The following is a 14,692-nucleotide window of genomic DNA, read 5'->3' as shown; positions in this document are numbered from 1 at the left end:
GGTAAAGGTGTTTGTAGTTTGTGTTCTGTTTTGTTCCTTCTAGTTTCAAAAGGTCTGTTGGCTCCCTCCTCCACAAAGTTTCTTGGAAACTTCACTAACTTATGAAAGTCTAAATGTTAGTCTAAGTAGTGGAGTATTTCTCAAAAAATGGATTTCCACTAGGGTTCACATTTGAGGCCTAAGCAGTCTGTTCTGATACTGAAGAGACCACTACATTTTACTTGGTGTTCACATGAGATTTTTACCCTATATAAAGTGAACCTTGCATTTTGTTTAAGAAATGGAAACTGTGCCATGAAAACTCTCCTGTATTACTGTTTTTTTGAATTTGTGGTTACTGGCTTTAATGTAATGTATTTAAAGCTAGGGACTTGGGACAATAGCTTGTATCTTTCAAGCTAATAACAGAACAAACCTCATTGCTTTAGTTGAAAATATAGGTTATTGGGTAAGTATGGTCTTTATTGTACTCGAAGTATTTAGAAATAAAACTGAAGAATAGTTAAGAGCAGAGTTTTGAACACTATTTAAAACCCATACTATTTTAATGGGATAGAAGACAAAGAATTCCATAATTTTTTTTCTCCCTGAACTTCCAGTGTAGAAGCAGCAGTGTAAGTGCATTGCCATATAGGAGGGATTACTTCTTGCATTCTTTAAGTGGAGAATCAGTTACGGCATAAGTGTGTATTGCTATAAATTAACATTGTTTTACAGCAAAGGACTGTTTTGGTCCAGATAAACAAGCTACAAGTGCAGTTGCTGTACTGTTTTTCTTCAAATTGCCCTTGATTCCAGACTAAATGCATAAATACTCAATTTTCCCACTTAATAGGTTCTGGGATATTTAACGCTTTGAGGAATTGTGCCCCAGCCTGCAAAGGACAGGCAGTTGTAGACACCAGGTTTACAAGGAGTGATGCTCTGGCAGTGAAATAGGCTGTTTAAAAAGTAGCCACTGGAATATCTTCTCTGTCAGCTTGAGTGACTGGTAATTCTGTTTAGCGCTAAAATTTTTTCAGATATGCATTCAGGCTTAGCTTTGTTTTCCATTATCAGTGTCAGAATAAGCACTTTTAAATGCTAGCATGGTGTCTACTGTCCGTTGTTTGGAGAAAGGAGAGAAAAAAAAACACCCCCAAACTGGAAACTAACTAAATGTGGCTAGGGACTAACTGCGGTTATGGGAAACTGGTGGAGGGCATGCTTAGTGTTTTGAAGAAATCACTGAATGCATTTAAAGGTGTTAATGTTGGTAGATTCTCTTTTAATGATAAAAGCATAAGAATTTATCTTCATTACTTTGTCTTCCCCAAACCTACCTACCCACTTAGTTTTCAGAAGGCAATGGATTATTTGCTTTGGAAATGCTTTTATCATTAAGAAATACGACCTTGAAAGCCTGTGGTGGCACCGTAGACTCCTTTGGTGGCTGCTCTCCTTGCATCCAACAACTAAGCTGTCTTTTGCTAGTTGCTATACAGGAGTTGTAAAAACCTGTTTTGCTGAAGCAGTCTACATAATTTAGGATGTATTTCAATCATGGAAAAGTTGTTGGTGTACAAGTAACTGGTTTTTTTTCATCTGTGCATTTGACCCCTATAGCGAGAAAACATGATGGTACATAACTTCCAATTTTCTTTTAGTTTATAATGCAGTTCTTGTTATAACTCTCTATGTAGCGTTTCTCACTTTCATATATTACAGAATCTTCAGCTTGACACTGTTAAACTTTTTAAAAAATTTCTCTTGCTTGAAAAATGAAACTGGGTATTGCTGTACAATCTGTGAAGTTCCTACTGGAAGCTCTGTGTATGTGCTTTGACCATCCAGTTGTCAGGTAACAGCCTTCAGCTGGTTAGCTGAGGCCCTTCCAGTTTGCTTTCTGCACTGGTCTGGATCCCTGTATCTGCTTGTAGCTACCAATACTCAACTGTTAGGAAGAAGTGTGAGGTACCAGGTTGAAAGTACCTCCTTGCAAAGTATGTTTCTCATGTTTTGATGAAGTGTGATGCTTAGAAGTTTAACTTAAATGAGCAGCTTATTTGTAATAGTTTTCATATTCATTAAAGGGACTTCTGGATGCTTGAATGTAACAACTGTTTTTTTAAAAGGTTCAGTATAGGAGGCGTTGTCTGAAATGAAGCTTGTTTGACTGGAATTCACGTTTTTGTCCTGTAGCTTGAAAACATGAATGTCTCTTATCTGCTAAAGGTGTTTGACAGCTACATGTCCACTCAAAGCTACAGAGAAACTTACTGATACACTTGTTACCAATTTTTTTTTTGATGGAGGTGGCAGTTAAGCATTTGGTCTTTAGAAAGAACCGCATAGTAGTTACTGTTAAACAAAATACACAGTGTAGTTTTCTTCAGCTGTAGTAGGCAAATAGACCAGAAAAACATCTGAAGTCTGAAAGGATAGCTTCACAGCTTTATTTCTTCCCTTTAGCAAACAATTTAAGTGAGGATTTCATTACCTGTATCTCAGAGCAGTTGATAGGCCTCTTTGTTTTGATGGACTGCTTGCTTTCCGTTCACATTTATGTTAAATGTTACTGTATGGAATGTTATTTCAGCTTTCATTCAGAGAAGAATCTGTTAACAATATTAACCAAGAAGACAAAGCAATATGTTTCTGAAAGCTAGGTGTTCCTTAGGATCTTGAATTGTCCTAACTTGTACATAAGCAAGCTGATGTAAACTTTCAGAAGTACTAAATTTACATGAATTGGTAGTCTTAGTCTTGCTTTCTGGGAACTTTCAGAGATTATGGAAAGCTAACTCAAGTTACAAAAGACAGTCAAATATCTGCAGCAGCTTTACCAACTTTAACACATTTTTTTCTTTCCATATCTGAGTGTGTTCAGTATTATCTTGGATTGTTCTGCTTCTTCTAGTATCTAATCTTGAGTGTGTCTTGTATTTGGCAGTCTTTTGCATTCAATCCAAATGTTGTGATTTTTCTGCCTATATTGGCAATGGAGTTGAACATTGGGACTAACGCAACCCAGTTGACCTGCGGAATTTATCATAAATTTGCAGATAGTGAAATATTGGGAGGAGTACTCCTGATTTGTGGACGTAAAGTATAATTCTTACAGTGTTAGTGGGACTGAAATGTGAAAAAAATATGAAAATAATTCAAAATTTCAGAATGGGTAGGTTTTGGGAGGGAGGATAGAACAGTAGGCTGTGGGAAAAATAACAATAACTTCTTGTTTTTAAACCTTCAATTCAGGACTATGGTAGGCTGATTCTAGATTATCACCAGTGATAAAGCCTAAGAAAATTCTCTTCTCTTCAGGGTTCCTGGACTTCCTCTTTGGCACGTTTTATGTTGTTTATTTTTCCTTACTTCAAAGGACCTGGGCTCCTGTTGAAAAGTGATGGAATAATCTCTGGCCGCCACCTGACATGTTGAGGGAGCACCCCCTAAAAGAGCTTGCCTGGGCGACAGTTTGTGAAATAACACAGTAACATGTTTGCAGTAGTATGCCTTTTTTTTTTTTTTTTTGATGCTATTTTCCGTTGTTGAATTTCTCTTGAAATAAGTAACTGAGAAATATGTTGAAGCTACTGAAATGAGCTTTAATCGCTGCAGAGGGATTTACATCTGGAATTAGCATTGATTGTGGTTACTTGCAACGATGCTCCTTTCACTAACTGGGGCAAGGGGAGGGATTTGATCTACTTTGTAGAGGCTTAAAAAAAAATAAATCCTTTGACTTTAACAATGCACTAGTTTCACTTGCTTACAGTAAGTCTGTGTGTAGCCTGAATACCCACAAGCTGGTATTTTCAATAACTTTGTATAAGCTAATTTGTGAGATCAAGTCTTTTGAACCCTGCTTGTAAGTTTACTAACACTTTTAGTATAAAAGATTGTTTTTCTGTTTAACCACTTAATCCTTGTATAGGATCTCAGATGATTATAAGTACTGATACCGCAATTAAAATTTTCTGTACCTTTTCTGATATGGGAGTCAAACAGAATCAGAAAGCTGTGTAATCTGGGGGCAGTTACGTATGCTTACAACTTCTGACAACTCCATAATGAGTATACCAGGCTTTTCGATATTTAGGCCAAATATTGGAAGTCTTGCTAATGGAGAGTCATAAGGGTTCTGCTGGATCCTTGGACTTGTATCTGTTTTCTAAAAACTGCTCAAGTACTAAATTTGACACTTCACCATTCTAAGTAGCTGTAGTTGCATGCTGAATCCGTTTTAACTTGGAAATAAATGTTTAAAGCTGTCTACCACCTCAGTTTGCATAAGAATTAGATGTTTTGGTGATTTTAGGTCTTTATAAGAGTGTATGACAAAAGCATAGTTTGATTATTGTCTTTAAGCTTGCTCCTGCATACAGCCTGCAGCTTACAGAAATTTTCTTGCTAAAACGGTAAAATTCACCTACATTCTCTGCAGTAACTACATGTCCTCACAGCTGATGTTGCTAATGTACAGCAGTAATGTATTGAATTAATCCTTCACACTTGGAAGGCAGTTACTAAAGGAGCAAAAGGAGTGTTTCTTTCCTTATTTAAATGAGTACTGCTCAAACCATGCTGCTTCCAATTGTAAGGAAGGAAAAGTTTCTTACTGTTCTCCACTATCTGTGGTATCTCTTTCAATCCACTTGAATTCTACATTGCTATAAGACCAGCTGATACTATGCCAGAGGTTAAATGTCATGTAAAAGCCCTGTTCTGGAGAGGGGGGAGTAGAGCACATACCCGTATTGAGCTTAATGAGAGGTGAAAGCAGGAGTTTATTGGATCTATTGTAGGCTGAATCTTTTCTGCTGGCACAGTTGTCTCAGTAGCAGCTGCTTGCAAAGGTGTCTTGAGGCAACAGCATTAACATGGAGGTGCTGTAGCATTTTGTAAGGGGAGATGAAGTTGCTCATCCTTACGCATTTGTTACGGCCTGTTACAGTATTTCAGTGGTTGGGGCCACTGCCCTTTCACATCTTAGTGTAAGATATTTTATTGTCCCTTGTTCTTCCTCCTGTGTTGAGTTTATGGAGGGAGGTACAGTGAGAGAGTAGGTCCAGTGTTGAAATTGGCTCCAGCACTTTGTTGCCTGCAAGTTAAAATTATTAAAATTCCTCTACCTTCATAGGCATTTTCTTCAATGGTAGAGGTGGTACTCTAGTGCATTAATGCAGTGCCCGTTTTATCTTCCCTAGCTCTTAATTGCAGAGCAAGTTGTTCTGAATCCAAGACACAGTGGATAGATTAAAAATAGAAGTTGGGAAGAGTGAATTCAGTAAATTGGAAATCAAAGTTATCCTTTTTTCTTTAGTGGAGATTAGCATGTTCCTTTCATGTAAGTAAAACCCTGGAGCTGCCTAACTTTATCTTTGGAAGTTAGAATATTGGCTATTGCTAAAGGTACAAAAATTACTACATAGTATTCAGTCATCTTTAATCAAGCCTGATTTTGTAACTCTTGATCATCAGCATCTACTGTTGTCTCGTGAGTTCTAGAAAATGTCTGTGTGCAGATACTTCTGGGCTTAAAAGCTATGAAGTACTACTGTGAAGTGATACTACAAATAATACTACTGCTTAAATAGATTTGTAAACTTAATGCTTTATGTGTATTCTTCTTATCCAGACCAGCATGTTTTGGAAATTTGATCTCCATTCGTCATCCCACATAGATACACTTCTAGAGAGAGAAGATGTAACACTGAAGGAATTGATGGATGAAGATGATGTTCTGCAAGAGTGCAAGGCTCAGAATCGCAAACTTATAGAGTTTCTGCTGAAGTCAGAATGTTTGGAAGACTTAGTTTCATTTATAATTGAAGAGCCACCTCAAGACATGGATGAAAAAATTCGATATAAGTAGGAAAACTCTTGGGGGTGGGGGAAATTTGGGAAGGTGGAAAGAAGGGTAACTTCAGTTAATTTGATAGTGTGTTTTGAATCCCTGCATGCTGCTGTGTAGTACAATACTGGTATCTTTATAGAGCAAGTTTGTCATCAGTGGGCTTTGTAGAACTTTTAAATAAATTGTTCTATGTATTTGCATATTTTCTAAACGAAAGCCTCTTACCTACAAATGCTTCCAAACCCCAGTTGCTGTTTAAAGGACGCTTAAAAAAAAAAATCAGAACTCATATGAAGAATCTTGTAGTTGTGATTCATAAGAAAATAGTTGAATGAAAAACCTTATTTGGGTAGTACAGTTAGTTAAGTGCTTAGCTTTTATTGATGACTGGTAGGATGTTTTGAAGATGCTTATTCAAAAGCATATGTAGCACTCCTTGAAAGAATGTACTTAATGTCTTAATTGCTGGTGTTTTCCTTTGTAGACCTAGAACCGAAAGAATTCGGTATGGCCATGAGTTCAGCTACCTTGCTGGGAAGGTTCAAACTCAAAAGTCAACCTAGCAATTCATATATAAAAGCACTTCTGCCATTTTTGGCCTACTTTAAAGTTGCCCATGCAGAAGGCTGCTTTTTTCTTAAAACAGTATGTTAAAAAAAAAGTGAAATAAGCTATACTCTTAGTTGCAGCACTTCATTTCTGGTAAACCAAACCTCCTCCTGTAAGTGTTACTAGTAGAGTTTGTAATTGAAGCATCTTTCACTTAGAGTAAGCTGCTGATGCTGTCAGTTAACTTTAGTGTGAGTGTGTGATAGTGCTGTCAAGTGCAGGAAATTACTGGTCTTGATGACACTTTGGTTTAATTACTCAGTGTTCTGAACTGTAGTACCGCTTCATGACACTGAGTCAGAAATAGCTAGTTTTGCAGGCTTTGTCAGACTTAGCTTACTGAGTTTCTACATAATTTATATATATATATAAAAATAATCCTAAAGTTATTCCTTTGACCTTTTTAATATGATCAGTGTTATGTTAGAAAGGGGCAAACACACTGCTCCTTCCCCAGTATTGGTGCAGTACTATCAGTATGCTTAATTTCTTGGTAATTAACTTTTTTTCCCTTCAGAAAATGAAGTGGCTTCTGAAATGAGATCAGTATTTGAACAGATGGATTTAACAATAGATCTTAAAATAAAAGCATGCCCTTTCTTTTCCTCACTTCCCTAGTGTTGTCCTGTTGCTACTGAAGAACAGAGTAGGCCATTTCTTAAGTGAAGAAACAGAGCTTGTAGGCTAAATGTGCAATTATGTTATCTTGCAATAGTTTGCCGCTTTAATTAGCGCAGACCAACCCTGCTTGAAAACTTGGTCAAAAGCCTTACCAGGTTTTGAATTCAGAGCTGGAAATATGACAGCTTTGAAGTATAAGTGGTGGATAATTTTATTTTCTTTTCCCCAGGTATCCAAACATATCCTGTGAGCTGCTTACATCGGATGTCTCACAGATCAATGATAGGCTGGGAGAAGAAGAATCCTTACTTATGAAACTGTACAGCTTCCTCTTAAATGAATCTCCTCTAAACCCTTTACTGGCCAGTTTCTTCAGCAAGGTGCTAAGTATTCTTATAAGCAGAAAACCAGAACAGGTAAATATTTACAAGCTCTCCAGTGTAACAAGTGCTCTAATAAAGTTGTACTACTTAGTAGTGCTGCTTTAAGACTGTGTGTTTGAGGGATAGCAGCAGGGTCAAAAAAGAGCATTCCAACTTCCATACTAGTTGAAGATGCTAACTTCTTTTACGGTATGCACATGATTAAGAAATATCTGGATGAGTAACATATATTTGGTTCAGATTTGCCTGAGCTATTTGTGCGATCAGTGTGTGTGTTTACTTTCTGGCTTAGCTTAGTTCAGTATGTTACGTGGTGATATTTGCATTAATTGCTGTTAGAGGTGAAGGTAGCTGAATTGAATCAGTGGGAGTGGGTCTGATTTGGTGTGAAGAATTCTTACTAAATAAGACCAGACATATTGAGTCCTTGTTCAGAAACGTTGTAGTCTCTTCATGTGGCCCAGTCCTGCCATCAGCTGCAATGACTGGTGCTCATACCTGGATGAATTAAGTTTTGACTGTTTTGTATCTTTAATAGAAACAAATACAGAGCTTGCTTGATTATGTTAAAGTTTTGCTGTGTTGAGCTTTGCTCACTAAGCAGGAATGAGAGTAATTCATACCAAAAGGAAAACTGACTGTGCATTGGGGTATAAGTAGTTCATGGTCAGCAAGTTGGGCGTGGAAGGAGGACCAAGACATACCACATATAGTATGAATCTGTTCTGTGCCACTTTTGCTACTCTACACATGTGTATTATTTTATCTCACCTTGTACTGCAAGCTTTAAGTGGCAAAAGCATTTAAGATGTTCTCGTTTATTTTCTCAATTTGGTAGGAGAGAGAATCAAAACTGGTTGGTGTGATTTACCATGTAAAATCCAGATAAGCAAATGTAAACTCGCTTCTTAATTTCTAGATTGTGGATTTTTTAAAGAGGAAGCATGATTTTGTAGACCTCATTATTAAGCACATAGGGACCTCTGCAATCATGGACTTGTTGCTCAGACTACTGACTTGCATAGAACCTCCACAGCCCCGGCAAGAAGTGTTAAATGTAAGTAAAATGTCTTGAAAGACTTTTGTTTGACGTGTGAACTGTAAAGTGGCTTATCTTTTGCTGGTTTTACAAAGCTTATTTCTTAGACATGTGGGGTTCTTTTTGCTTCAAGCTGCCAATACTTTTGTAGTGGAGCCAGAGCATTTGTGGGGACAGCTTAGAACCTGAGGGGCTGGTCTCTTCCTCTCATCTTCAGTATCTAATTTAACACTGCTAGATGCAGTTTTAAAAATGTTTTGGACCTTACTGAACACTTTTTGGCATCAGAAAGTTTATTTTAAAATTATACATAAGGCTTTCTTTTTTACAGTTGCTCAGAAACAGTGATTTTACTTTTTTTCCTGTCTTCTGAAGTATTGTTAGTCCTTTTTTAGAAATATCAACAGTATGACTTGTGATAATTGTCAAACAACTAGTTTTGGTTAGTTTCTATCCATTTAATTTGTTCACTTGGATGACATTGTTACTAACGCCCACAAAAACTTTTCAGTGGCTAAATGAGGAGAGAATTATCCAGCGGCTTGTGGAAATAGTACATCCATCTCAAGATGAAGATGTAAGTATTGGTCTGACACTCTTCTGGGTCTGTCTATTCAGCAAGTTGTACAACGTAATGTGAAAACTTCTTAGTTTTACTGTTTTCTGTTTGCTCATTTCAGCAGTTTAGGTGTGGATCATTTGAGGGAGGATGTATAGGGTTTTTTCACCCACTGCCGCCCGCCCCCATCAGATCCTGGTCAAAGCTTTATGCATATGGAGTGCTGTTTGAAGATTAAACTCTAGTGTTTTGCTATCTTAATACTGGAAATAGATTCTTACCCCATGCATCAAGTTTTTTTTGTCTTGTTGAGTCTTAATTATGGCATGAAGCTATTGCTTGAATATTTTGGGGTAGGAGAGACTCTTTCGGAGTTGAATCTTTCACAGTTTTTAATTGAAGAATTAGTCCAGTATGTTATTACTTTACAGTGAAAAGCTATGTTTTTCTGTTCCAGAGGCATTCAAATGCATCGCAGTCACTCTGTGAAATTATTCGTCTAAGCAGAGATCAGATGTTACAAGTACAGAACAGTTCAGAACCAGATCCACTGCTTGCCAGTCTAGAGAAGTAAGATGGTTTAAATTTCTGATTTTATTTTCAGTTCATAAAAATTATGGGGTTTAACTTTTGACCTTGAAAACCTTTAGAAATGGAGAGCGCCGCTTTTCAGGTGAATTTTCTTGGCTACCTGTCATCTGTGTGATTTAAAATAAATACTTTAAAAAATATATTAATAAAAATACTCTGCAAGTAAGCAGAGTCCACATGGAGGACTTCATGGGGGGAGGGTGGGGATTGTCTCATTAAAATATTTCCTGCGCTGCCAAGTGGGATCAGATGTGTAGAGGTCAGTTTGATACTGTGCAGTGTACGCATGGGAGACTTTGGCTTTGATCACTTACTTGTTTTCAGTTAATCTAGGTGTGTGTTTCTGCCAGAGGAGGTGCTTCTGTATTCTCTTTTGGTTATAGGTTTTAGGCTTGTGTGGCTGTTAGGGCAAGCTGAATTGGATTTTTGATCTGACTTTTCCAACCTAAATGATTCTGTGATCTTAATAGGAGAATATCCTTGTGGCAGTAAGGATGGGAGTGATTGTCCTAGCGGTACCTGCTAGCTTGAAATAGCTACTGGCTTTCTTTTTATTATCCCTTTATTAATTTTACATAGGTAAATGGTAGCTACTTCTGTTAACAGCTCTATCTTGAAGTAGTGTTGTATCTGATACCAATGCTTTTCTTTTCAGACAAGAAATCATAGAGCAGCTGCTGTCTAATATTTTTCATAAAGAAAAAAATGAATCTGCAATAGTCAGTGCAATCCAAATACTCTTGACCTTACTTGAGACACGACGACAGACGTAAGTCTTTTATTTGGCTTAAATTATGCCTGTGTAATTTAATTAAACTACTGCTCAACATTAGCAAGTGTCTTCCGTATGCTTATGACTGAACTGCTTCTGTGGTCTGTCGTGTAAGTAAAAGGAAACTAAGTGATCGCAGTTGGCATTGCTACAATTTCACCAAGTGACTGGTCTTTTCTGCAGGCCAGTTAACTGTCATGTGACAGATCAGACTAACTGCATTTCATCAATTTGTTTCTGCATACAAGGAATAGAGTAAATACGTACAGTGCAACGAATGGGTTCTAGCTTTTTAAATTCAGAGTTTTATTACAACTTCATTTTGAGAAACCGCTGAACAGATCTCTGGTACATTCAACTTGTTTGTTCAGGATAGATGAATGAAGCTCTTGATCTGCTTCAAAAGAGGAAAAAACAGCTGTAGTGTTTAATCTCAAAACTATATCAGTGATTTCAAGCACAATAAACCTGAAAATACTAGAGATGGTGTTTAGAAAAATCTTGTTCAACCATTAATTCACACTTAATTTGTATTTGTAACGTGATCTTTTTGCTGGCCTCCTCTTTTCACGTGCCTTCAGAACTGTGACACTCTCAAAATCATACCTTAAAGATGCTTTACAACTAGTTTTGATATTAATTATCAGATTTTGCTTGTGTGTGTTAGATTTGAAGGCCATATAGAGATCTGTCCTCCAGGCATGAGCAATTCAACATATTCGGTCAACAAAAGTGTTTTAGAAGCCATAAAAGCACGACTTTCATCCTTCCATGAACTCTTACTTGAGCCTCCAAAAGTAAGTGAAACCTAACTTTACCAAATTAATTGAAACAAGACTGTTGCTATGTGACTGTATTTTAGGCAGGTTATAACAACAGACAAAATGCAGTTTGACAACGTCTGGGCAAGTACCCAGCCTCCTTCCCAGCCTCTTGTGAGCTTTGCTGCTCATTAGTGTCCCTGAACCAATGTGTTGTGCTACTTGATAGGGTTTTCCAGCTTAAACTTTGTTTAATTGGCAGAATAGCCTTGAAGCAATTCATACTTTTTGAAAGCAATGAAAAGGGATTTGCTAAATATTCTTAAGGTGGGTCCTCTTCCCCCTCCCCTTGGAAATCCTGGCAGAATAGGAAACACAGACTATGGATGCTTCAGTTGTCTGGAACTTCAGCATGGCCCACGTTTCTCTAGACTTGCCCAGGACACAAGTAGACCAGCTCCACAGCATGCACCTGGCACTCTAGGCATGTTAAATTCTTTGGGCTTTTCAACTGATTTAAGCAACTTAACTGTGTCAGGCTGTTGCAAAAAGATAAATAGAAGATGTATAAATAGGGGGTTTACCTATGATCCTTTCATATTTTTCCACTCAAATTTTCACTGGCAGAATTTCAGCTGGGGTGCTGCACCTTGAACGGAGTGCCATGGTCCATAAGAAAGAAGGACCTGTGGGCCAAAGTGGAAATAAAGACCTGAGGTGTATGAAATACCAGATGTGTAGGGAGTTAAGGTGGTGTTACAGTTTATTTTAGCTGGGAGAAGATGAGACCTCAGGATTTCCAAATGCAGAAAGATAATGCAAAGAAACTCTTTTGCGTATTGCAACAATGTGGCAAGATACAGGTCTATATTACAGTAAAAGCAGGGTCACAGAGGGTACTTGTCTAATCATCAGAAAATACTCATACTTAGCATTTGAATAAGTCATCTAGTGGAGTTAGAGTTATTGAGTCTGATCGTTTTAAGCACTAGTTAAATGACCATCCTTAGATCATTGCTTTATGTAAGGAATGGAGAAATGAGCTAGCAGGTTGTCACTTATCTTTTCTGATGCAAGGGTGGTGCTGGTCAGGCAAAAGTGGCGTTCAGTGTTACAGAAGGCAGTAGTGGTCTCTTCATGAAAACCTGTTTGTGCCTTAAGATTGGAAGACATTTTCATTATGAATTCTCCTGCTCGTAGCATATTTGCTACTAGATTTTTAGCTTTTACAGTAGCTAACACAAGATTTCTCTTACTGGCTGGCACTTAGTTACGTGACATCAGTTCCAATTTGTTAACCAGCTAAAATTAGAATAAGATACTAGAGAAGCCTGTTGCTTAATGAAGTTGTTTTCAGGTATGTGAAGGTCGGGTGGTTGAGGCATTAAATATTTAGAAACTGTCTACCTAGCTGTTCTGTGTATATTGGAACAATGTAGACTATGGCTGGCTTAACCAGGGAGAAGCACTTCCCAAGTAGTATCTCCTAATTAATTTCAAGATTGGGTAGAATGCTCATCTACTTTGAGGTTCTGTCTGTAGTTAACCATCGGTTTTGACAATGTCACTGGTTTCATGTGGCTGTTTTTATTATTCCCTGTCTATGGAGTTAAAATAAGCTATAGTGTTCAGAACTGAAAATTGCTGTTTTGCACAGTGAAGGTAAGACTGCTGCTCAAGGATTGATTGTATTGTATTTTTAAGCACTGCTCTTACCATTGTGCATAGTAATGAGCTGTTTTTTAAAAGCTTATTTTATGTATTTTAATGGGGTCTGTTATATCCTTGTTTCATTTTCAGAAAGGTGTCATGAAGACAACTTGGGGTGTATTGGATCCACCTGTGGGAAACACGCGTTTAAACGTGATTAGATTAATATCTAGCCTTTTACAGACGAATACAAGCAGTGTGAATCAGGAGCTTATAGAGCTTAACAGCATAGGAGTAATACTGGTAAGAAGTTTATGCTGCTGCCTTTATTTTTACGGATTGTTATTAAGATCTTGTCAGTTTTTTCTGTCACTGCAGAAAATTTGTCATATATTTCCTACCTTAACTTTTTTGCATATCTGTGGTGTGGCTTCTGTTGCACTGTTTAAGAACTTTTAGTATTGGGCTTTACTGTTAAATTGATAGTCTGAAGTCAACATTTTCCTCTGCTCACTGGTTTCTTTCTTATTTACACCTCTAGAAATACATGAAGTGGTTTTCTGAACAAGCTTATTTTTTCATCTGTATGTTCTCAAGTATTCAGCTGTGTTCAAGGCTTTCCTGCTGTTTTCATTCTTTTCCCAAGTTGTTCCTTAAAAACCCCTTTGTGTCTCATGTGGTACACCAAATGGTATCTCGGTACTGGCCTATAAAGGGGCAGTTATTCTTGGTAGCTCGTGTGCCTTCAAACATCTGAAAGCAAAATGTTGCACAACAAACTTTCAGTTGACTCTCTGCTTTTTGCTAATGTGGAATGTATACTTCAAGTGTTTCCTACCTTGTATTTCAACTATAGTAGGACATATTCTTTGTGTTTAGCTTGACCAAAAAAATTCAAGTATTGGTTAAAAAATTAACTATCAAAACATGAGGGAACTTACACTGCAGTTTCCGAGTACAACACATAAAGCTTCTGCTTCTAAGAAGGCGGTTGCAAACTTGAAGTATAAATATTTTCTCTGCCCTAAATTCTGTTAGTCTAAAAGCCCTTTTTCCTTTGACTAATCAATGCAGCTGCATTTGTAATATCTTCATCTCAGTTTCTCTGCACAGCTTGGGTTTGCAGGTAGCTGTTTTCATACAAGTTAGCACCTAACCTCACTGTAACTGAAGTTTTTTCTAAATGTGTTGTCCAAGGGAACATACGTGCTATGAACACTGGCATATTCTTAAGTATATTGTTTTGTAAACTAAACCCCGTGAATTTTGAACATGCTTTTCTGTTGCCGGTTTTACACACGGAGGAAAAGTTCTTACAGCCGTATAAACTTACCGGTGCTTTGTGCTGTTTGCTGAAACAGCACATGCTTTACTGTGCGTACTTAACTTAGGAAAAGCAGCTGTCTAGTTCTGGTAGAGTATCTCTATGGGAGGATGTCATTAGAAGGAAAACTGAAGATCTTTAGCTGGTTTTTGAATGAGACTTAAATTATTTAATACTGTTCCAATCACTGCACTCATTTCCATAACTAATTTCATTTTACCAGTGACAGCAATCATTTGAATTTTGCAGTAAGTAGTCTGAAAACTCAACATAAAGCTTAAAAAAAAGTCTTTACTATGTTTAAAAGGAAAAACGTGGAGAACTGGGAACATGACTAAATGACTAAACATATCCAAACTCAGTATTTTTCTCTACTGTGTAAGGCATTTAATCTTAAACTGCAGCTAGATTATCTGGGGTAGCATTCTGTAGTAGAATAAAATTAGTAGATGACTAGTTCAAAACGGGTCAATACGACTTTGTAAGGAATCTCACTGAAATGAGGAGCACAGTATAATGGTATTGTAGATGCTAGAAGGTA

At 37.3% G+C, this 14,692-nt stretch overlaps 1 protein-coding gene across 9 annotated transcripts in view; it reads left to right on the top strand.

The window, feature by feature from the left end:
* The window catches only part of PPP6R3 (protein phosphatase 6 regulatory subunit 3), a 64,085-nt gene that overhangs the window by 17,857 nt on the left and 31,536 nt on the right, over positions 1 to 14,692 (top strand). For 6 of the 9 annotated variants that reach the window (XR_013930885.1, XM_080405507.1, XM_080405506.1 and 3 more), the window contains 9 exons: positions 3,365 to 3,492; positions 5,624 to 5,856; positions 7,302 to 7,488; positions 8,375 to 8,512; positions 9,006 to 9,071; positions 9,511 to 9,623; positions 10,300 to 10,413; positions 11,084 to 11,213; positions 12,978 to 13,130. Coding sequence is in view for 8 of the 9 variants with exons in the window: in XM_080405507.1 (XP_080261633.1) it covers positions 3,481 to 3,492; positions 5,624 to 5,856; positions 7,302 to 7,488; positions 8,375 to 8,512; positions 9,006 to 9,071; positions 9,511 to 9,623; positions 10,300 to 10,413; positions 11,084 to 11,213; positions 12,978 to 13,130 (1,146 nt within the window). In the remaining variant the exon portion in view is untranslated. The remainder of the gene's footprint in view (positions 1 to 3,364; positions 3,493 to 5,623; positions 5,857 to 7,301; positions 7,489 to 8,374; positions 8,513 to 9,005; positions 9,072 to 9,510; positions 9,624 to 10,299; positions 10,414 to 11,083; positions 11,214 to 12,977; positions 13,131 to 14,692) is intronic. The other 3 variants (XM_080405510.1, XM_080405509.1, XM_080405508.1) reach the window with 1 other exon arrangement.

Source organism: Falco punctatus (assembly GCF_963210335.1).
Source record: "Falco punctatus genome assembly, chromosome: 10".
Classification (NCBI taxonomy): domain Eukaryota; kingdom Metazoa; phylum Chordata; class Aves; order Falconiformes; family Falconidae; genus Falco; species Falco punctatus.
Note: the sequence above shows the minus strand (reverse complement) of the source record. Positions and strands in the feature narration are given on the sequence as shown.